This window comes from Emys orbicularis, chromosome 6 (assembly GCF_028017835.1).
Source record: "Emys orbicularis isolate rEmyOrb1 chromosome 6, rEmyOrb1.hap1, whole genome shotgun sequence".
Lineage (NCBI taxonomy): Eukaryota > Metazoa > Chordata > Testudines > Emydidae > Emys > Emys orbicularis.
In genome coordinates, this window is record NC_088688.1 from 9,853,136 (window position 1) to 9,877,272 (window position 24,137).

Below are 24,137 nucleotides of genomic sequence, written 5' to 3' on the forward strand. Positions count from 1 at the left end.
GCCACCACCACCTTTCCATGAATAAACAAAGCACGTACTAAGAAGGTGTATTTGCTGTATTCCCTGTAGGTGTATGCAGATGAATTGTGGGCACAGTGTCCCTTTTTTTCTTGTTCGTGCAAATCAGGATGTGAAACGGTCGGTTGACAAGGAGCTGCATGAAAGCAGATTCCATGGAATGAAATCAGTCTTTGATTTTACTATGGTAATAGTGAAATAATACAATATTTTGGGGGGGGGGGGAGAGTTAATTTAAGTAGACTTTTTTTTTTCAGAAAATACTTATTTTGAGATTAACAGTTGATTGTCACTAGAGATGCCCTTTAATTGAGAAACCAGAGGTTCAAAAAATGACCCTCTAAACCATAGTTAGCACCGTATACATGGTATTTTCCTTCTCACTGGCAAAAGCCTAAAGAATTAAGAGGAAAATATCAGCAAGCTGAGATTTGGACAGCAAGGCAAGCTCTTTATAAATTGAGGCTGCTTTCTCCAAAGAATCATCTTCTTTCCTGTAGCATGTGTTTTATCTCAAGGAACTAGCTGGCAGAATGTAATTTTATAATCAACCTTCAAATCTAACTGAAAGCAAATTGCTCAGATATCACTTGAGTTCATATAGCTGTGAAATATGTGAATAGGGAAGAAAAAATGGAAATAGCAGCATGTGTCATGTACAGCTTTCTGTAAAATAAGTATAGATTACACCTGTTTGACATGGTTTATGGCACAGGATGGAGCAAGTGAAGCACGGCTTCCTGCCTGCCTCATCTGTGAAGATTCTTTTGCATTCTTTATTCAGAGAGGAAGATATAGTGCCAAATTGTGACTTTTGCTGTTTACCAAGATAGGAAAACTGTACGAATTATCAGGTGCTATGGGTCTTGAACCCTGGCCTGGCTGAGTGAGAGCCTTGTCCTCTGTACCACTGCACTGCAAAGTCAGATGAAGGGACTGTAGCTAACACTCCACTACCAGAGGCTATACCCAGTGACTCAGCTGGGTCAGGTGACTAGCAGCAGGCTCCTGATTGGACACCACTGGCTATAGAGCTTCCTGTTCCTGTCCCACCCCTTATCTGAGCAGCTAGTTGGTAGGTCTGCTGGTGACCAGACCCCTGAGATCAATGTTCTGCCTCTTTGCCTGGTTCCCACTTGTCGCTCCTGTTATCACTCTTTCTGACTGCAGCCTGACCCTTGGCATGACTTCTTACTCCAATTCTGTCTTAATCTTTGATTCCTACCCTGGCACTGACCCTTGGTGTGGCTCCTGACTCTGACACTGACCTTTGGCTTGTCTTCCGACTGCGGCCCTGAGTCCATCCTTGGCTGACCTTTAGGTCACACCACCCCATTAGGGGCCCTGACAGCAAATACAGAACTATATGGACTTGATTTTTAAAGCACCAACAACTTCCAGTGACTTCAGCTGGGGATGTGAATGCACAGTACTTCTGAAAATCAGGCCCTGTCTTTTTACTTATTTTCAATAACAACCGTCTTTTTCAGGTTCAAATCTCTGCAAACAAATTGATGCTAACATAATTGAACAGTCTCATGTTTAATATCAGATTCAAACATTAAATTTTACATATTTTGTTGGTAGCACTTCAGAAAGTTAAATGAGCTCTTTCCAAGTCAAAATTTCCCCAATTTTCCAACTTTAAAAAGATTCTGTTTCCATATATGTATTAGTACATGCCAGGCTGTGACCCTCCTCAGGCTCAGGGAAAAAAGCTCTTTTGCTGCCCCTCAAATTTGTACAGGACTAAAACTAAATGTAGTGCATAGAAACACCTAGCCAATGGAAAGGTAAATCAGTGAAACTGGAATAGTGCCCCTCCCCACCTCACCCCCTGCAAAAAAACAAGCATGCAGCCTTGGGAGCACTCCTAAAACTTCTAGTCTTGACTACAACTAGCAGGAGGTCTCAGCATTTGATAATATCAGATGCTTCAGCATGTGACAAATGGCTCTGAAGACCATAGTTGAAGACTAGCAGCCTTAATCTTTCTCGCCTCTGCTCTCCCCATCTTCTTCTCCCATCATTACTTACAAAGGAAACAGTCACAGGGACTAGCACCTGCTTCATGCTTCCCCACCCCTCTGCATGGAACTCGCTCGCAATGTGCCACCCCTAGTTGTAGTGCTTTCTAAAGACCCACTTTGCCCACAGAATGTCACACAATTAAAACTAGAATGAGAAGTAAAATAAGGGTCCCCAGTCGTCGTCGTCCCCCGTCTCCCCCCCCCTTTTTTTTTTGGTCTGTTTCTGCTAAATCTGAAGATTTCCAGAATAGGGACTGCCTTAAAATTATAATAATGCCTGCATCTATGATTTTCACTCCATGCATCTGAAGAAATGGATTTTTTACCCATGAAAGCTTATGCCCAAATAAATCTGTTAGTCTTTAAGGAGCCACCAGACTCCTCGTTGTTGTTTTTTTTTAATCTATGTATGTTACGCTGCCATTGTATAACTAGTAATCATAATATAAATGCCTTTTTTTTTCCTGCCAACACAGCTTGCTTTCAGTAAAATGCAGCTGCTACAGTAATTGCTAATTGTGGGGTGTTTTTTTCAAATGAAGCAATTCTATATTTTTTTAATAATGATTGAAATCTGCAACCAAATTCAAAGCCAGTATCTCAAAAGGGGGGGGCCGTCATTCTCCCGATAGAAGGAGAGCGCCGCATTGTCACACTTAGAAAAACAATTTTTAAAAAAGCCTCCCATTTTCAACAGAACAGCCAGATGGCTTGTATATGTCCTTCATAGCAAATATGACCTTTAAATTAGAAAACATCAGGGACCAGTGATTCATCGACACACAAAGAACTCAGCAAGCATTAAAGAATACAGTGCTCTAATTGACTGAGCTCTGCTTCAAATGTCCATTGATTACAGTAGATGTCACTATTGTTTCATTTATAGGCCAGGATATGTTAGAAAAGTCCCTCTGCCCCCAGCAAGCAGTTGTTAACTACAGTATGGGTAGTTAAGTATGTGCAGAAAGGCAGTGAGATTCAGGTGATTCAAGTGGAGCAATTTTCTTGCTGGAGAATATAATAATGCTTGGCACTTATAAAGCACTTTGCATGTTCAAATCCCTGTGCAAATATTAACTAATCCGCACAGCACTTCTTTGAGATGAGTAGGAGAGTTTGTCAGAAAACGGGGAAAGGGGGAGGCTTTGTTTTTTTCATTGACATTTCACAGGTTGAAATTTTCTGCATTCATAGTGTGCCCCCATTTTGCAGACTGAAAAATGGAGGTCGGTGAAGTGATTTGCTTTAGGTTACAGAAGTTGCAACTGGCAGCTTAATCTAGTGCCCATTGAAGTCAATGGGAGTCCTTTGGTTCAGGAAAAACTAATTTATTAATAATCCTTCACTCTTGTACTTTGAGATCCTTGGTAAAAGGCAGTATAAAGTACTTTATCAATAACTAATTCTCTTAGTACATCTGTGAGGCAATTAGGCGTTATACACATTTGATAAATAGATAAGCTCCAGAGATTCTCTGCTCTAACCACTAGACAGCACTTCATACCAATGAAGCAACAGATGTGAGGCATCCGATTTGCATTCGGGATGTTCCAGTAAGTCAGTACCATGCCACAAGTCAGCTATAGTATGGCCTAAGAGATGGCTGACCTGTTGTGATTGGTAGGGAACATTACTACATTAAAGCTGTCCATGCTTCACTAACCTCCACTAATTAACAATCCAGTAGTAGAAATCGGTAATCTAGAAGTAATGTTTGTTCTTGTGTTTGCTGGGGTGCCCAGATATAAGACTGCATGACACAAGGCACCTGGACAACACGAGAGGCCAGGATGCACATAAACATATTCGAATGCCGGTAAGCATGCAAAGTTTGCCAGGCATTCCTACCAACCATCCAGGACCGACACATTCTTGTCACGTCAGACAACACCACCACAGTCTTCTATGTAAGCAAGGGGGGACAAGATCCTGAGCCATGTGTCAGAACGCTACATACCTTTGAGAATGGTGTATCACATACTATATTCTTTTGACAACAGCCTACCTCTCCAGAACATGAAAGCCGATGCTTTCAGCAGAAACTTTGCCATCGACCACAAATGGGAGTGGCATGACTCTGTAATCACGGACACCTTTGGCGGATGGGGAAACCCATGTGAGGGATCTTTTCACATCCCACAACAATACCAAATGCACCCAGTGTTGTTCAAGGGGAGGGACTGGAACTCAATCACAGGGGGATGTCCTAGTCCTCAATTGGTCTTACCGGACAAATTATGCCTTCCCCCTCCCCCGCCGCACTACGAATAATCCACAAGATCAGATGGGAGAAAGCAACAACCATCCTGATCGCCCCTTTCTGGTCTTGCCAAATTTGGCTACCACTTCTCTGCATGTCAAAGAACCTGCCACTCATGCTTCGGATGTTCCCAGAGCTACTGACCCAAACAACAGCAGACAATACCCCAACTCATACACTCTTCACCTGACGGTTTGGTTTTTGGATGACACTCCACTAGCGCAGGAATGCTCTCCGGCAGTGTGAGATGTCCTCTCAAGCATCAGGAAGGAGTCCACAAGACATTTGTATCTAGCCAAATACACATTTGACTACCAGGGCTATCTGGCAGAACCTTGTCCGTGAAGCAGTGGGCATCCCACTACTCTTGGAATATTTCCTTTATATGAAGGACTTGGGACTGGCCCTGAGTTCCATTAAGGTGCATGCAGCTGCCATTAGCGCTTTTCACCTGCTGGTGGATGGCCATTCAATCTTTACCCATCCACTAACTGCATTGTTCTGGAAGGGCCTTCTATGAAAATACCCTCCCATTCAGCCTATTTCCCTCTCTTTCCCCCCCTCCACTCCCACCCCGGGACATTAACCTTGTCCTCAGCTTGTTGACGAAGCACTGGAATGCGTTACCTAGGGAGGTGGTGGAGTCTCCTTCCTTGGAGGTTTTTAAGGCCCGGCTTGACAAAGCCCTGGCTGGGATGATTTAGTTGGGAATTGGTCCTGCTTTGAGCAGGGGGTTGGACTAGATGACCTCCTGAGGTCCCTTCCAACCCTGATATTCTATGATTCTATGACGTCTGCCCCTTTGAACCTATGGCCTCATGGTCACTCTCTCCTTTCCATTAAAGTCTCTTTCCTCATCGTCATTAAATTGGCTAGGAGGGTTGGTGAACGGGGAACCATGATTGCTAACCCCCCTTTCACCACTTTCCATAAAGACGAGGTCTCTTTGACTTCCCCCCAAGTTCCTGCCCAAGGTGGTTTCCCATTTCCACCTCAATCAACACATACATTTACCTATCTTCTTCCCCAAGCCTCATGCCTCAAATGAGGAAAGAAGGCTTCACTCATTAGATGTTTGAAGGGCATTGCCTTTTTATCTTGAGAGGACAAAACCCTTTCCTCAGCTTTCCGTTGCCATAGTGGAGAGAATGATAAGGCAAGCCATTTCCAGCCAAAGAATCTCCAAGTGTGTGTCAGGATGCATTACACATTGCTATCTTCCTATCAATAATCGGGACAATCCCCACTGGAAGGGATTCGGGCCTATTCCACAAGAGTGCAAGCATCAGCTACAGCCACATTCCACAACATGCCCCTCGCAGACGTATGCAAGGCAGCCACGTGGAATTCGTTGCACACCTCTTCCACACACTATGCTCTAGTCCATGAATCCATGATGGATGCTTCGTTTGGAGTAGCAGTCCTGCATTCCACAGTCTCCTCCCACATAGGTACTGTTTGTTAATCACCCTCAGTGGAGTACAATAGGGACCATCACTCGAAAAAGAAAACAAGGTTACTTATCTGTAACTGAAGGTTCTTCGAGAGGTGTGGTCCCTATCTGTATTCCAAACCCACCTTGCTTCCCCTCTGCTGTAGATTCAACAGCTCTGTGGTAGAGAAGGAACAGGAGATGCCGGCAGCACGCTGTGTACCCTTTATTGCCTTGGGCAAGACCACAAAGTGGCACAGAGCACATGCGAGGACTGCCACACAGTATTATTTTCAAAAGCTCCACCTCCTGGCACATGGCACCATGTGCATAACCCCTCAGTGAAATACAGTTATGGGCCACACATCTCGAAGAACCTTCAGTTATAGGTAAGTAACTTCATTTTTCCATCCATCTCTGTAAGAACTGCAGCTGTAGAGGAAAGCTTACAGAAAATTGTAGATGCTTTCATAGAAAGTGTTGTCTATTCGATATGGTAGGATTTTTGCCTAAAGACAAAAGCTGTGGTCTTCTCTGGAACACCACCTAGGTAAATTTATCAAGGTAAATGCAAGAAATGTCTGAATAGGTGAAAGAATTAACTATTTTGACATAATACTGTAGAGCAGAGATAACCAGACAGTGCCCATGTTCAGGGATCTATGAAGTGTGGTAGGAGTCAAGGCAGAAACTTAACACTAGATTCTCCATCTTGAACACTGAATGCTGACTGTCATTAACAACTTTAGATGCAAAACAGTAAAAATCCCTGCACAAAGCATTCTAGTATCTGTATAGAATTTCATATCAAATGCCTTTCTTTACGTCCTAGCAATGGTGTTCCTGGTGTGTATGTACATGTGTAGTATACAGCTTAATCAAAAGACACTGCTTTTTCATCTACATCAGCGGTTTTCAACCTGTGGTCTATGGACCATTGGGGTCTGCAGACTGTTTTAATATTTCTAAAGGAGTCTGCACCTCCATTTGAAATTTTGTAGGGGGTCTGCAAATGGAAAAAAAGGTGAAAACTACTGATCTAGAGGATGTTACTCAGTTCTAGGCACACAGATGGCTTAAGAGTGTCACTAGCTGACTTTGCAATGAGTGATTCTGTATTCCAATGATCAAATTATTAAGTAGCTAATTGTAGTCAACACCTGCAGTGTTACTTAACCTTGCTGGAGGCACAAGTAGCAGCCAGCTTTCACAGTGACTGCCTTACAATTAGTCTGTGAAATAAATATCAATCAGAGAATTTAAGGAAAAAGGTTGTCATAGGTACTATTCAGTCAAAATGTGAACACTGGTATCTTTTCTCATTTAACTACGTGGAGCATTCAAGCAGCTTTGGATAAGCATTAAATATTGATAACATATTGCCCTAAAGAGCTAGCTCAAGTTTTGCAAAATATCTTGAAAATTTTAGGCTTGAACTCGCATCCCAGGTTACTAATCACTTTAGGCACAGTTTTTTTTTTTTACAATGGGTGTGATTAACCGTTGGCACAAACTACCAAGGCAAGTGGTGGATTCTCCATCTTTTGAGGTCTTGAGATCAACCTGGATCTCTTTCCTAAAGGTATGCTTTAGTCAAACACAAGTTATTAGGCTTAATGTGGGGATAATTGGGTGAAATGTAATGGCCTGTAATGTATGAGTGTTCAGATTAGATGATTTAGTGGTCCCTTCTGGTGTAAAAATCTATTAACCTGTCTTCCCCAAATAATGGATTATCTTGTGGCTATGGCACAGCACTGGAAGTCAAATCTGTGGCAATGGGAAATATTTAATTCTTGCACAAAAATTTGATGGAGTGGGCAAGAACTATGCATTGGATTTGTTATTTTCTCTGTATTCCCTAGATTGTTCCTGTTTCTAAGGGTATGTCTACACCCAGCCGCTAGTTCGGCGGCTGGGAATCGAAGTTCTGGGTTCGACTTATCGCGTCTTGTCTGGACGCGATAAGTCGAACCAGGAAGTGATCGCCGTTGACTGCGGTACTCCAGCTAGACGAGAGGAGTACCGCGGCGTCGACGGGGGAGCCTGCCTGCCGCGTGTGGACCGAGGTAAGTTCGAACTAAGGTACTTCGAACTTCAGCTACGTTATTCACGTAGCTGAAGTTGCGTACCTTAGTTCGAATTGGGGGGTAAGTGTAGACCAAGCCTAATAGAGCAAAACAAATTACAAATTTAAACTAGTACACGTCATTTTGTATTAGATTGCATCAAATTAACTTTCCACAAACATGAAGAAAGGAGTCCCAGGTAGCAAACCTTTCATGGTCAGTACTTGTGGGACAGTATTCAGACTTTTTTTTTTTTTTTCTTAAAAGTAAAAGTAAAATGTTACATTTTAACACTATTTCCAGACACACACACTTGAGGTAGCCCTCTGTCCTAGTGGTATTGATCTGCACGACCACACATTCAACTGGAATTCAGTACATTGAGAGCATGTTGCACAGGTGCTCCTGCACTAGCTCTGGCTTTCTGTGAACTTTTATGTGACATTCAAGGTGTTGGCTTTAACTTGCAAAGCCCTAAACAGTTTGGAACCTTGTCACTGAGCAAGTGCCTCTCTCCCTGCGTGATGCTGCCCCAAATGAGATCAATGGCAGTTTCTCAGTTGGAGAACATTTAATGCCTGCAAGAAGCAGCTGGTAACAGATCACACCACATGAGGGTTGTTTGGCTTTGGAACTAGTTTTCCCTTCTTTGTCCCCCAGAGCTCAGATTTGTTAAGCTACTGAGCAAGCTACAAAGCCAATCTTTTATCTCAGGCTTTTGGTGAACATTTATGTGCAGTCAATCCTTTATATTGTTTATTAATATACGGCTAGCCGTCCTATACTGCCGCAGAGATTTTTTTTTAATGAATTTGGAGAAAATAGTTACATGTCTAGCCTACATCTCAGCTCAGGATAGCAGTGCTGCAGAGGCAACATGGTTAGCTCTTTGGGGAACAGAGGGATATATGTTGCTCATATATGCAACTTCTGTGACTGGTTTAAGGATCAGTGCTGCCTGCCTTAAAAGGGAGTCCAGTCAAACCAGAAACAGTGCAATGTAGACCCTCAAATTGGTGATAGATAAGACTTGTTTCTTTAACAATAGTGTAAATTATTTTCCCTGATAATTAACTGTATATTTCTTAAGCTTACTAAGGAAAAGGAATCCTAGCAAAATAACTAATACTTTAATGTCTTAGTATGTATAAGCATGATGAATCGAGAAATAAACTTACATGCCTATGGAACCAGCAGGATGTGTGAAATGTGTTCTCACTTCTTTTGTAAAACACACTTGAAATTTAGTTATATGACACTGTTTACTTCCATCCACATTCAAATCTTTTGAACTACAGGTAAAATATTCCCAATAGCAATAACTCAGACATCATTTCTATAGTTGACCCAGAATTTCCAACTAAGTGTGGCTTAGGCCATGTTAAAACAAATATTGTATGAAATCTTTCTCTGTCGGACAAAGTAGAAAGAGGCTTTGTTTGACGCTCTATCCGCAGTCTCTCCAATTGCTGTGGAACCTGTTTGGTGCAGCAGTAATGGAATATCGAAGAGCTTTGGCGCATATCAGTTAAAATAAATCTTTGTCCAGCATCGCAGTGCTTCCTAGCCCTGTGCTGGGTCACTGGCTCAGAGAAGATTTTGAGGGGAGTATCACCTACTAAATCTCCAATTCCATCTCCTGTAGCATTTTTGTTTCTTGGATGTCTCCCAACCATTTACTGATCAAGTCTAACCCAGTTTTGTCTGAGATCTATTGAGATCACATAGCAAAGAGGCTTTAAGATTATATTGCAATTTTCCTTGTACTTTCTTTGGTAGCCAGCGGAGCTCACATTTCAGGTGGGCCTGCAATGAACAAAACAAAGATATGAGATTTTTTTGCCCTCTATTCATTTCCTTCATGCGTTGAATTTAAATAATGAGCAGCTACTTCTGTTTGTCTCCATGCCTTCATCCATGCTATCCCTTGCTCACAAAAGGGCCTTTCTTACTTCATCCCCATGGCCTGTCTCCTCCCCACAGTCAGGTTGCTTATGAAGACTTTAAGAAACATACTTCCATTGCCATGCTTGAGGATAACTGGAGTATAGCTTTCTTGTCATAATCATATGTATTTGTTAACGTAACTGTTTATTTGTTCTCTTCCCCCTACCCGTTGTCTGTTCTTGGGACGAAAATTGTGACTCTTCTGTATTTGGAAAATTCCTAGCACACACTGGGTGCTACCAAAAATAATTTTATTATTAATTTACCAAAAGTACAATACAGTTAAATAGTGGGAAGACTTTAAGCCCTTTTTGTTCTGTATTTGTACAGTGCCTGGCACAGTGGAGTCCTGGTCCATGGCTAGGGCTGCTAGATGCTACAATAATATAATAACTTGAAGCCTTAAAAGACAGTCAATCATTTTTTTTATCAAACCTTTTAATCTTTGTCCAAGCTTCTCATTCTAGAACATATAAATAGCGATAGGCAATATTCATATGGAAGTTTGTTTAATTTGATTCAATAGAAAAGTATAATTTTTAATCACACCTCTGTGGAATCTAGGCAAAGAAATCCAATCAGATGTATCCTGTACATTTTGAGCGGAGGATGTTCCTTTCTCTTGGTGAGTGGCAGCCAACCAGGAATAACTTTAAAAGCAGACAGGGGAGATTTGGTGTCATTTAAATTCCAAAAATGAGGTTGTATATAAATTAAACAAGGTTAACTTCTTTGTTTTTAATGTCTCTGTGGTAGGCGCTCTATTCGTGTGTTTCAGATATGAAATGCACAAATTCAAGTATTTATTATTTCCAAAATAATCTGATCTGAAACGCACAAATCTCTTCCCAGTAGTACCTGTTCTTTGAGAAACTATGGATTACTTTGCTACTGAGAGATTAGAAGTAACACCTTAGTATTCGTTTTGTTATAAGAGCCATAAGTCAATGTTCATTAATCTTGCTTCTGGTACTACTGCAACTCAAGAAATAATTTGTCATTTCCTGATATTCCTTCTCACCTAGGTTGTAGCAGTCATTTTTTATCGCAGCACTGAAAATCTGTCATGCAAGGATCTAGTGCTCAGCAGCATTTGATCCTATTGTTAATAGCAGTCTAATTTTAATCTAACTGTAGCAGAACTGGTATATTTGAACAGAAATGTGTGCCAGTCTCCTCTCAAGAAAGGCAATAAATATTTAATAGTCATTACCAGCATTTGGCTGATACAGCATCTTAACATCAGTAGCTTTAAAGCTCTCAAAGAGGACATTCTTCTACAAGCAGATTAAAAGGTGGATAGAGTAAGTGCTTGATTACAAGAATTACGCAAAGCACAGTTTAGCGTTACAGGGGTTTCATTTTTTCTTAGATAAATGTAGTTAACATTTTTGCTGACGTGTCCTCATCATACCCCTGCACTGATTCAGGAAGGTACTTAAGCACGTGTATAACTGTAAGCATTACTAGTCTCAATGAAGTCAATTGGGGACTACTTCCTTGTTTAAAGTACCTTTCTGAATAGGAATCCTAGTGGTTTGGTAAAAGTTGAAACTGTACAATATCAAAAATAAGAGGCTTATAATTTAGAAAAAAATGTTTGCAGTAGGCAAGTTATAATCATATACATGACCAGTTGCTATAGGGATGTTATGTTACAGAGCAATGAGTGAGTGATCTTTGTTTTCAACTCTTCATTGTGATGAATATGTGCATGATGGGTTGTCAATTGTATAAATATGCCTGGGGATGAAAGTGAAACTGTTTTTTCTTCTGATTCTTTTGGTCTTGCTGTGCCTTCATAAATGGGGTGACATTGATTGAAAGACATGTAGTATTAGGCTAAAAACATACATTTTGCTCATCTGGTTTTTGCTTTTTTTCTTGTTTTCTCTGAACAGTTTGAACATTTTTTTCCAATCATAGGTTTACTTGTTAGCCTACTTTTTTCTCTTTCTTTTATATTTCTGAGATCTATCACTTTTTCTGGCCTCTGATTACACCCACATTTTACACCCAGAATTCAGTTCTAGAGCACTTCAGGAAATTGGGTGGAGGGGGGAAAGATGTATTCATATCTTATAGTGATGATATATTTTCTGTTCCATCACTAGGGGAAATACTAAACAGCAACTATTAAATTAATATTTAGTAAATATTTTTGACTTGGTAACTTGCACTCAGGAATATTAAAAGAACTGGCCAAAGAGTTCTCTGAACATTTGATGTTCATTTTTAACACATTTTGGAACTTCTTCAGTGTTCCAGAGGATGGAAAACAGCCAATGTGCCAATATTTAAAAGGATGACCTGGGTAATTATAACTAGTTAGCACAAAATCAGTCCTGGGTAAATTCATGGAAAGACTGATATGGGATAGTCAGTAAAGACTTAAAGGATGCAAAGCAACATGATTTTAAGTGAAATGGGTCTTGTCAAACTTGATGTTGATTTTTGATGAGATTAGAATTTTGTTTGATAAAGGTAACACTTTTTATATAATAGACTTTTGTAAGTCATTGACTTAGTCTTGCATGGCATTCGGATTGAAAAAAGTAATACTATACAAAATCAATGTAGCCTATGTTAAATGGATTAAAAACTGGTTAACTGCTAGAGATAAAAAAGTAACTATAAATGGGGTATGTCTAGTGGGTTACCACAGAGAATTGTTGGGTCTTTGTTGTTCAGTATTGTTATCAATGATTTGAAAGAAAATATCAAATCATTGCTGATAAAGCCTGCAGAAGAGACAAATTTATAGTGGTAAATAATGATGGGCTCAGATCAGTTATACAGATGACCGTATCAGTTTGTACAGAGTGCTTATTTGAACAGCATGCATTTTAATAAAGCCAAATGCAAGGTCATACATCTAGTAACAAAGAATGAAGGTCACACTTACAAATTGCAAAACAGTGTCCTGCAGTGCAGTGATTCTGAAAAGGACTTTGGGGGGGGTAATGGTGGCTAATCAGCTGAACATGAGCTCCCAGTACAATGCTGTAGCTAAGTGGGCAAACATGATCCTGGGTGTATAAGCAGAGCAATATAAAGTAGGAGTAGGGAAGTAATATCTCTCTACTGTGTCCAGTTCTTATGTCCAGTCTTTAAAAAGGATGTTGATAAATAGGCAAGGATTCAGAAAAAAGTTACTGAAAATATTCAGTCTTGCGAACAAACATATAGGGAGAGACTTAAGCTAAATATATTGAACTTCTCATCCAAGAGAAGGTTAAGAGATGAGTTGATCACAATCTATAAGTACCTACATGGGAAAGGGATATCTTATAATGGACAGCTCTTTAATCTAGCAGAAAAAGGTGTGATGAGATCCAGCGGTTGAGAGCTGAAGCTGGACAATAAGACAGTATTTAAATAATGAGGATAATTAATGACTGAAACAACTTACCTAGGGACATAGGTTCCCTAGGTAAGTTGAGGCTCAGCCAATTACCAGAGGCTTCGAGCTTTCAAACCTGCCTCCAACTGCCAGCCAGAGCACACGGTCCCTCAAACAACCAAACAAACCAACACAAGCTCAGCACACAGCAAGTAACCCCCAAACACAAACAAACACACACTACAGACAGTCACTTACCCCACAGATGCTGTATTAGCTCCTCCTTCACCTGGAGAACTCCCTTGCGAAACTCCCTGTTAGCAGCCCCTGTTCGCAAAGCTGTCCGGGGGAATCCGGACGAATGGTAACCCTATCTCAGCATTTAGTTTGTGTACAATTTGTAAGTACTGGGCAAACCATTTTTGTATCATATTTAAAATATGCTGCTGTCAAAACAACAAACGAGGTAAGAGTAGCAATGTCTCCAATCAACTGTTTACATATGAAGGATGTAATCTGAGTTAATCAAATTCTCATCTACCATATGGAGATTGGTTTTCATAGGAGTGATGTGCTCATCCTTACACTGATTCCATATTCTTTACTTAATTGCCTTACAGTTTCAAAAAGACAATTTATTCTTAATTTAACTTTAGGCAAAAGGAACTTCGCAGGCTTTCAACAACTATTAGGACCATCCAAAATACACCGCTACCTCGATATAACGCGACCTCATATAACATGAATTCAGATATAACGTGGTAAAGCAGTGCCCGGGGGGGGCGGGGCTGCGCAGTCCGGTGGATCAAAGCAAGTTCGATATAACGCAGTTTCACCTATAATGCGCTAAGATTTTTTGGCTCCTGAGGACAGCGTTATATCGAGGTAGAGGTGTATTTCAGCTGCGTTTTCGCAATAAAACAAAGAGCTTTTGCTCGCCCACATGTAGAGATTAAATCTGATGTGTCTCATAATGAATGCTGCGCTTACTTACAACCACTGTTTATGTAGGGTCTTGTAGTGGCACCCATTGCTCTACCTAAGCACCGAGTAGGCTGCCAGTTTTGAAACTTTGTGTTAATAGATTGGCCATTTCACCAAAATCAGATTTCCAAAATGATTTTTTTTATTTGATTTCGGTTGTTGGGAGAAATGACTTTTGCTTTGGAATTAGACAATTGTAACACCGCCAGAGCCTGGTCATCGGCAGGCGGGATCAAACTGGGGATCTCTGGAGCTTAGTGCATGAGCCTCTACCGTGTGAGCTAAAAGCCAACTGCTTCTTAGCTAAGGCTGTAGAACAGACTCATTTTATCTCTCTCTCTACGTGGTCTCGGTGCCATTGGATGGGACAGAACACCACACCCAGAAGGTGATTCAGTAATAGGATTTTCTTTCTATTTTAAATATGGATGGTCTTTCAGATGTTTTCCCTTCACCCTTGGCCCAAGAAATACATACAGAATGATAGGATTGAATTCTTCTGCCCATAGATACTTGTCCACAGCTCAGTTGTGCTTAGGGTTACCAACCCTCCAGGATTGTGCTGGAGTCTCCAGGAATGAAAGATTATTTTTTAATTAAAGATAATGTCATGTGATGAAACCACCAGGAATTCATCCAACCAAAGTTGGCAACCCTAATTGTGCTGAGTCCAGTGGCAGCTGTGTGTGCTGCTTGGAAGATGGAATTTTCCTTGTTTTGTATATAAATACAGTAAAAATGGAATTCTACAATTACAGGGCCAGAGTTTTCTTTCTGTATAAAAGGGCTGATCTTTCTAATCTCTTCCTACCAGGTGCAGGACAAGTTCCGTTTGGACCTCTCTGACGAAGAAGCTGTACATTACATGCAGAGTCTAATTGATGAAAGTGTCCACGCTCTCTTTGCAGCTGTAGTAGAACAAATACACAAGTTTGCTCAGGTAAGATGCTACAGATTGATGGGTTGTCTGTGGCTTCATGGTGAAAAGAGGGGTAGAGAGAGTGACTGACTGTGGGAACAGAGAGATGAGCGTTTTGCCAGCCTATGCTTTGTTAAAGAATTTTGAAGTGGTTAAAAGGTGAGTTAGGTTCAGAGCAGCTGCCCAAGTGATCAATGAGATTGCAGAACCTTAAGGCAAAGCAGTATCTGTAATTTTGCATGGTCAATGGCTCGACCAGGAGAGAGAGAACTTTTAAGGACCTGCCATCTCACATTTTAGCAAGTTAAGCATTTCCCAAGAGTTTAGCTTTGAAGTGTATTTATTTGTAATTTTCTGCCTATGTAGTAAAGATTTGGGATCTTAAACAGCTTTAAGATTCACAGTTCACAAAACATTATGAGTTGTATTGTTTATACATTACAAAAATTAAATCAATAGAAATAAAGTTCAAAAAAAGCAATCTTCTGTCCATTATTCCTCTGTTAAATATACTGTATGGTTACATTTCTCTTGTGACCAGCAGACCCTTGTCTAGGTGTATCTTCTGTGGCAGGCTTCAGAAGCGGCAGAAAGCTGTGTTCAGCTGAGGACAGCCTTCTTAAAGACATGCCCACAAAAAAGTCTTCCCTTTGCAGGAGCAACTGGGCAGCTAAACTTTTGATTTGGAGAGTGCTGTTCAGTCTTGCAAGTAGTGTGTTTTGGCAAGCTCTGCATGGGTGGGTCCTTACGGGTAAAGTCTACCTGTTGGACAGAGCTCTGTGCTGTCTCTGAATCCTGCAAGAGAAGGATCTGCCACTCCTGAGCATGATATCGCCAAGAAGAGAAATTTTAGCAAGTAAGGCTAAAGTCCTCATTTTCCTACTCTTGCTTCAGTTCCCCCACAACTACTGACTCTTGTTGATGGTGGCTTTTATTGCTGGCTTCTAAACAGTGTATTCCAACTAATTATCTTTATAAAGCTCTGAAGCCTCCATGGGGGAATATTCTCCTTCTCCTCTATCATTTTTAATATCAGAATGCACACTTCCTTATGTGAAGAATGAAATTTTAGCCACATAAAGTGTATGTGCTAATGCTACTGTAGTCCATTGTGGGTGTGATGAGATGACTAATATCATTGTGCAATAAAATGATATTCACAAAAGCATTTTAATTCATCTTTGAGATCATAATGTTTTTCTGACTTGTCTAGCTCACATTTATCAGGGAGTTGTTTAAGACATTACACTGCCTGTTGGCCTTAACTATTAGTCTTATGAGGAGACTTGCAATTCAGAGAAGAATCACGAAATGTTGATCTCAAAAAATCCAGTCAGGCTTCCAAATATTTTTAGAAAAAATTATTTTCCAAAAGAATGATCAAAATCAAATACAAACTGTAATTTTCAAGTGAGGACTGTTTCTATGGCTATCCTTTCAGCAAAAGATCTTCCACTTAATTCTCTTTTTGATGCAGACTCGTATCTTTCATTTTCAAGTAGTGTGTTACCCTATAGCAGGGGTAGTCAGTTATTTTTTGTCAAAGTCCAAATTTCTTGGTCAAGGTATAGTTAAGGTCCAGACTCAAGAAAATAATGATAAAAAAAATAACGATAATAAGTATATAAAAAGATTTTGGGGTCCGTTCAAAAGCGTCTGGCTGTCGGGATTTGGCCTATGATGCGCCTATTGACTACTCCTGCCGTACAGATTGAACAATACAAGTTTAACTTAATAAATGTGTTTTTAAGTGAAGACTATTTTCATATGTGAACAGAAGGAAAATGCTGAGAGAAAGAGAAATCTTTCATATTTGTACTCGGTCACTCTAGGTTATTGTGATTACTAGGTGTCCGGCAATGATTGATTTCTTGTAAGAACTGAGTTCAGGGCCCTAAGAGTACAAGTATCAAGAAGCTATCCCCTTAAGTTAAAACATTGCACACTTTTTTATTCTTTTTTTTTTGGGGGGGGGGGGGGGGAGGGTGACTAAAACACTGATTTTGATTCTGAATGGACCCACATAGGTGTAAACAGAGCTTTCTTTCTTTTTTAAGTTAAAGAATTATGCTAGCCTTTTTCTAGACAGGTCAGTGATAGAAGTTCATTTGTCTTAGATGGCTGTCAGAATTTCCCAGCTAGCTGCTAATGCATTTTCCAAGCAGCACTAATAAATCAGAGTTTGCAGGTTTGATCTTGGTCATCCTTTTTTTTTTTTTTTTAAATTAGACTTGTTCATTCATAACTATTTTCTTCATTTACCCACTGTTTTTAAATTGCAGACATGTTCGATGTTAAAGCATTTTAAAAGCTGGCTTAAATTGTATTGAGTAGGCCCTAGGGCTTAGCAGCACACACCCAGTTTTCATATTGATTGTAGGGCTGTACCCATAAGAGTGCCTGATTCAGGATGCTAATGGTTTCTAATAGGATGAGACGTATATAGACTGCTGCTTTGTCCTCCACCCTGTTACTATGCCTATATATTGAAGCATATAGTGGAACTGATTCTGTGGGTGTAAGGATTATAACTTTCCCAAATTTGAGCAGATTTTCACAGGAATGGCAAAAGGCACATTCCTGACACAAAAGCCACCTCTGCCAAATTTCAAGTCCCTTTTCCATTGTTTAGGGCACACTAGGGCTCCAAAGAAAAACTGGTCGGAATTTTTAACGTGTATGTAACAATACAGTTTACCTAACTTAGTTCTTGGAAATGGCTGAACAGTTTTGGCTAAATTTTTCAGCCCCGACAGTTAGTTTTGTCAAAATTATAAGCAAAATACAATAGTCCCTTCTAGCCTTGGAATCTGTGAAACTGAACTGAAAATGAATTCTTACAATGGGAAATGTCAGGCACCCTTAATCGGCAGTGTTACCAGTCCCATCTCTAATTCCGAGCTCCATATTTCTCCTAGATTCAGTATCTAGATTTTCCCAAGGTGAGTGATGTTAGCCTTTGCATGTAAACAGACTTAGTGCTGAGTAGGCACTGGAGTATACTGTTTTTTAGTGTTTTGTAATACATAGGGAGTTCTAAATGTAGGACAAAATTCCTGCCACAGTTGCTTATAGTCTCAGATGCAGAGCACCTAGTTCTCATTGATTGGGAGCTGTGTGTGCTCAGTGCCTCTGAAAAACGTGCACATACCCCGAAAGGGCATGAGCAAGTAGAAAACAGTCTCAAACAAGTGAGGATGCGTCTCATTAACATGGGGTTTGTGGTCATGGAAGCGGGAATCTTCCATGGAACAGATGGATTTTTAGCAATATTTTTGTAGAAAGGAGCGGGGTTAGAATATGCTAATTAGAATGTTCTTCCAGGCTCAGGGCCTCATGTTGGTGTGTGGTTACTCATGCCACGAACCCATGAGGGGGAAGCATGCAAAAAGGTCTAAAGCCATGAGAGGGCAGAGGGACAAAAGGAGTAGTGAGGCATGGGTGGACTGGGGTGTGAGAACCCCAGTGTGAGACCATTTTTTAGAAAAAATTGTGAATGCAAAAATTATTCAAGGGAAATAAATGTAAGAATCTCACCTCTTTAAGCTGTGTGTTGTTACAATTGGAATTAGAGCATTCTTAGAACATAGGAACATAACGCCATATTGGGTCAAACCAAAGGTCTGTCTATCCCAGTATCCTGTCTTCCAACAGTGGCCAATTGGAGCTGCCAACTGATGTGCCAAGACTACTTCTGCCCCTAGTTTCCCTGCCAGCTTGGGACTCCAAGTTGTCTTGTTGAACCAAACATGCCAGTCTGCTCCAACACAGACCCAGGATCTGAACCACATGCCCCAAAGCTGCAGACTTAACTGAAAGCAGGTTAAAAAGTGTTCCTGTCTTTAACACTCAGATGTTCACCTCTCAATGGGGTCCAAACCCCAAATAAATCCGTTTTACCCTGTATAAAGCTTATACAGGGTAAACTCATAAATTGTTTGCCCTCTATAACACTGATAGAGAGAGATGCACAGCTGTCCCCCCTTCCGCCCCCCCCCCTCCCCCCCGGTATTAATACATACTCTGGGTTAAATAATAAGTAAAAAGTGATTTTATTAAATACAGAAAGTAGTAACAGACAAAACAAAGTGAATTACCAAGCAAAATAAAATAAAACACGCTAGTCTAAGCCTAGTACAGTAATAAAAGTGAATACAAATAAGCACCCTCAGAGATGTTTCAATAAGCTTTTCACAGTCTGGACACCTTCCTAGTCTGGGCACAATTCTTTCCCCTGGTACAGCCTTTGGTCCAGCTCAGGTGGTAGCTAGGGGATTTCTCATGATGGCCGCCCCCTTTGTTCTGTTCCACCCACTTATATATCTTTTGCATATGGTGGGAATCCTTTGTCCCTCTGGGTTCCCACCCCTCCTTCTCAATGGAAAAACACCAGTTCAAAGATGGATTCCAGTTCAGGTGACATGATCACATGTCGCTGTAAGACCCCAAGCCTTCATTCCTCCCAGCCTGACTCACAGGAAGGCCTGCCTGCAAACAGAGCCATCAAGATTCCAAACCACCATTAATGGCCCACACTTTGCATAATTACAATAAGCCCTCAGAGTTCTATTTCATATTTCTAGTTTCAGATACAAGAGTGGTACATTTATACAACTAGGATGACCACACTCAGTAGATTACAAGCTTTGCAATGATACCTTACAAGAGACCTTTTGCATGAAGCATATTTTAGTTACATTATATTCACACTCATCAGCATACTTCATTAAATCATATAGAGTGCAACATCACAAGGTAATCATCAAGTGATCCATCCTCTGTCGCTAATTCCCAGCTTCTGGCAAACAGAGGCTAGGGACACCATCCCTGCCCATCCTGACTAATAGCCATTGATGGAACCATCCTTCATCAATTTATCTAGTTCTTTTTTGAACCCTGTTATAGTCTTGTCCTTCAGAACATCCTCTTGCAATGTTCAATGCTTGTTTATCAGTGTTCTAATTAACTTTCTCTTTGTCTGGCTTTCTTTTTGGAGAAGTTGCTGCACAAAAATTATAGGACTCACCACTGTAAAATTGTAGACCAAGGAACAATTAATACTCAATTAAATTGACAATAAACCAGTCATTAATGGCCAAATGGAAGTTTTCAGTTTGTGCATATGTCATAATATTGTTTTGATGAATTGCAAATAGTATTGTTCTAAATAGCAATTGAAAATACTGTCTAAAATTAGGCATTTGTTTAAACAGCAGATATTGGCATAAAGCCATGCAATTTTTTGTTTGAAATGCCCTTCAGTTTGTTCTTTGTTTATGCTTGTTTATCCATCTGTCTATTTATTTTTCCTCCCACCTCCAAAATGGACTTGCAAATACTAGTATGCAGTCTGTGATGTTTGTTGCACCTGTTAATATAAGAGCTTTTAATAAGGTTGGTTATTATAGTAACCATTGTATTTCAGTGCTCTTGCACACTACTCTGTGTGTGTGTGTGTGTGTGTGTGTGTGTGTAAAGCTCATGTTGTATGGAGAGAACTGATTATTTTGGCATCCGTTGTGTTACTGAGAAGCAGTGATTTTTTTTATTTTTTTTTAAATAAATGACAGTGTTTTAAAGAGACATGATTCATAGAAGTTATGTTATGGAGACTCTTTGTTTGAAAACATGCCTGCATTTTTTTTCTAATCTATTTGAACGCCTGAGATACTGTGTAATTTTTTTATATCTCGATTTTCAGTATCTCAATCTTCTCTTGTTGAATGTCCCTTAAATACAGTTTGCCTCAAGAAAGTGTAATATATTTGTGTAGTGACTGTTCAAGAGCAGAGGATGTACATACTAATTTCAATTCACATTTATAAAGACTAAATATCCTAGTCTCTGGAGATGGTTATTTTCACTTTAGCAGCAGTCCAGATGTCTATAGAGAGAGAAAATAGTAGAAATGAGGTTTGATCATTTCCAGTTGAGGAAGTTACTAAATTATTTAACTTTTTTTCCCTTATAAATTATAAACTCAGTCAGTTGCATTTCAGGATTGTTATGTTAAGCATTGTTGCAAACATGAAAATTTTGAACTCTTCAGTACAGTTTTACAATTTTTCGTAGCAAAACAGTTCAAAGACTTAGTCACCGGGTTTTAATTTGGGATGAGTAGGAATAAGCTGCATTTAAATCATATTTGGGTAACTTGCTTTTGGGTTTCTCAGGCACTGCATCCTAATTAGCAGCCTTGGTTGGCAGCATCCCATGTTGCATCTCAACGCTGTGGTAGATGGTGTCCCTTTCTCATTTGCTGCCAGGTTCCAATTTTGTTCTCCATTTTGGAAAAGCAAACCCTGTAAACCAAATGAAATGCCTCAGATGCCGGGGAGAACGTGTGTGCTGGATGAGAACTATTTGTCAAATGGAAAAACTAACATAAACAGAGTATGTTTCATAGATATTTGTTCTGCTAAGGGTCATGAAGTTCACCTGCCTTTAAGCATTTTATGGAGTTGTGAAATCTACAGCCCAGAGTACAATTACACTTAACTGATTTTCTGCGAATATCAAAGCTGAATAAATGTCCTACTGTGTTTGTCTTCTTTTCTAGTATTGGAGAAAATAAACCCATCAGCTGCTTTTGTTGAAAATGGAAATATCAGCTAGTGCTCGACAAAGAGACTTTCTTGAGCCATCTATGGACTTTTCGAGACAGCACCTGAAGGCGAGAACTGCTCATTTGATATCACAGAGTGCCTGGAGGACAGGGGCTAGGTCTCTGAGTTACCACTATTATAAGATTAAAAATGACCATTATTTAGAAAACATGTATTTATTTCCCACTTTGGACCTAGATGTTCCTGCATATATTTCCTGTTAGATACTTAAGCCATGTAGGTAAAATAGGTAACTTCCTCCAATGTCACGGAAGAGAGATCAAGCACTTGCTGGTGAATTTATTTTTGTGTCTTGGTTACTATATTTTGGGACCTAGAAAGTGAAGTCCATTGCTGCACTTAACTTGGACATTGATACATGCAGTGTGCAGCCTATAGAGATATAAATTGTGATTTCTCATTAGCCTAAGAAACAGGATAGTTGAACCCCCGCCACCCTCACCCCCCACACACAACAACAGTTTTCACCTGGACTTAAAGTTTTTAATGGATTCATCTGACCGTTTCCCAATTTGGAAAGTGTTCTCATTTGGAAAGGACAATCATTCTTCCTTGCTTACAAAAAGCGATTTTTAATGGCTGATAAGTTAGCCAAATACAGGCCCAGAATTAGAAATAATCACCGTGGGTCTGTCTATGCAGCCCATGGCAGCGAGCCTGCCAGCCCAGGTCGATAGACTCATGCTAGTGGGGCTTGTGCCAGCACTCTAAAAAATAGTTGTGTAGACAGCCCTTTGAAGTTGCGACTTCAGCTGGAGCTCAGGCTTCACGGTCTTGGGGGAGAGGGGTAGGTTTCAAAGGCTACAGTTTTGAAACGCTGTCTACACAGCTATTTTTAGAGAGCTAGCCTGAATCTGTCAACCTAACAGACTAGCCAGCCAGAAAGCACCATGATAGGTTCAGTATAAGTTCATAGTAAAGTCTCACTTTAACTATGAACATCAATGTACAGTGACCATATATAATATTTTCCTTGACGCTAATAAATTCTTCCTTGATGCAGTTTTGAGATGTCTCATTTAAGCTTTTGAATTTGTTCTTTCCTGCACAGATCTGGCATCCTAAAGGATTGCGTGTGGCGCTCCTGGCTTAATACCAATACAGAAATGCTGTAAAAATAAGGCTATGAGAAAATGATCATGTTACACATCAGGATTTATGCTGAATCTGTTTGAATGATCAAGTATAATTAGCTTTTTATATGCATCTGAACCTTTTTAAAGGGCACCTATGTTTTTGGGGAGTTTTTTTCCCCATAAACATGTTTTAAACAAGGAAGGTAGGAGTAGGGAGGAAAGCCAGCTGGACTTCAACTTACAAAAATGAAAAAAATCAACTGGTTTGAATCTCATGAATATCAATGACAGCTAATCTGGTTTTAGACTGATTTATGCTGGCTTACACCCAGACAAGGGGCCTTGATAGAAGAAAGTCCACTAAGGTTATAGATGCATTGTATCCCATCTCCGTCAGATGGCCTTTAGAGTCAACACAGCCCAACTCCTCAGCAGCCTTTGCTGTGCTAGCACCTGTGTAGCCCTGGCCACTAAGGATCTGTCTACACTGCAATTAAAAATCCTCAGCATGCCCATGCCAGCTGACTTGGGCTCACAGGCCTCAGGTCACGGGGCTGTTTAATTGCAGTGTACGAGTGCATGCTCTAAACCAGGGGTCGACAACCTTTCAGAAGTGGTGTGCCGAGTCTTCAGTTATTCAATCTAATTTAAGGTTTTGTGTGCCAGTAATACATTTTAGTGTTTTTAGAAGGTCTCTTTCTCTAAGTCTATAATATATAACTAAACTATTGTTGTATGTAAAGTAAATAAGGTTTTTAAAATGTTTAAGAAGCTTCAATTAAAATTAAATTAAAATGCAGAGCCCCCCCCCTCCAGACCGGTGGCCAGGACCCGGGCAGTGTGAGTGCCACTGAAAATCAGCTCACGTGCCGCCTGTGGCACGAGTGCCATAGGTTGCCTACCCCTGCTCTAAACCATGGGAGGATCGCAGCGCTTGGGTTGAAGCCCAAGCCCAAACATCTACACCACAATTAAACAACCCCTTCACCCTTGCCCGAGTCAGCTGGCCCGTGCCAGCCGTGAGTTTTTTTAATTGCAGTGTAGACATACCCTAAGTAAAGCTACCCTTACTGTGCAAAACTTACTGTTTCCGGAGAGAAAGGACAATACTGCATTCTCTCTCAGAAATTCCCCAGTAGAGCATGGAGCCATGTTGTCAGAGGGAAGAGAAATTAATATCTCCCTGTCTGCTTTGGTGAAGCTGGCCCATTGTGTATTTTTCTCTTCTCTACCCCCCCTCACCTCCCCCCCCCCCCCCCCAGTACATTCTCTCTGTAGGTCTAAAGTGCTTTGCCCATCATCCTGAGATGTTTGGTATAGTTCTGAGAATATAGGGACTACTGAGATTTCTGATTTTATTAGAAATTTTCTATTAAAAAATGCTCATGCTGAGTGTTTACCCTACTTACTCATGCAGAATTTGTTAATTAGGA

The 24,137-nt window shown here is 40.4% G+C and overlaps 1 protein-coding gene across 1 annotated transcript in view; it reads left to right on the plus strand.

Annotated features, from left to right (window-relative positions):
• The window catches only part of PIK3C3 (phosphatidylinositol 3-kinase catalytic subunit type 3), a 136,648-nt gene extending 115,012 nt beyond the window's left edge, over positions 1 to 21,636 (plus strand). The window contains exons 24-25 of the mRNA XM_065406376.1: positions 14,898 to 15,023; positions 21,562 to 21,636. Coding sequence (XP_065262448.1) covers positions 14,898 to 15,023; positions 21,562 to 21,576 — 141 coding nt within the window. The 3' untranslated portion in view covers positions 21,577 to 21,636. The remainder of the gene's footprint in view (positions 1 to 14,897; positions 15,024 to 21,561) is intronic.
• The last annotated feature ends 2,501 nt before the right edge of the window (positions 21,637 to 24,137 follow it).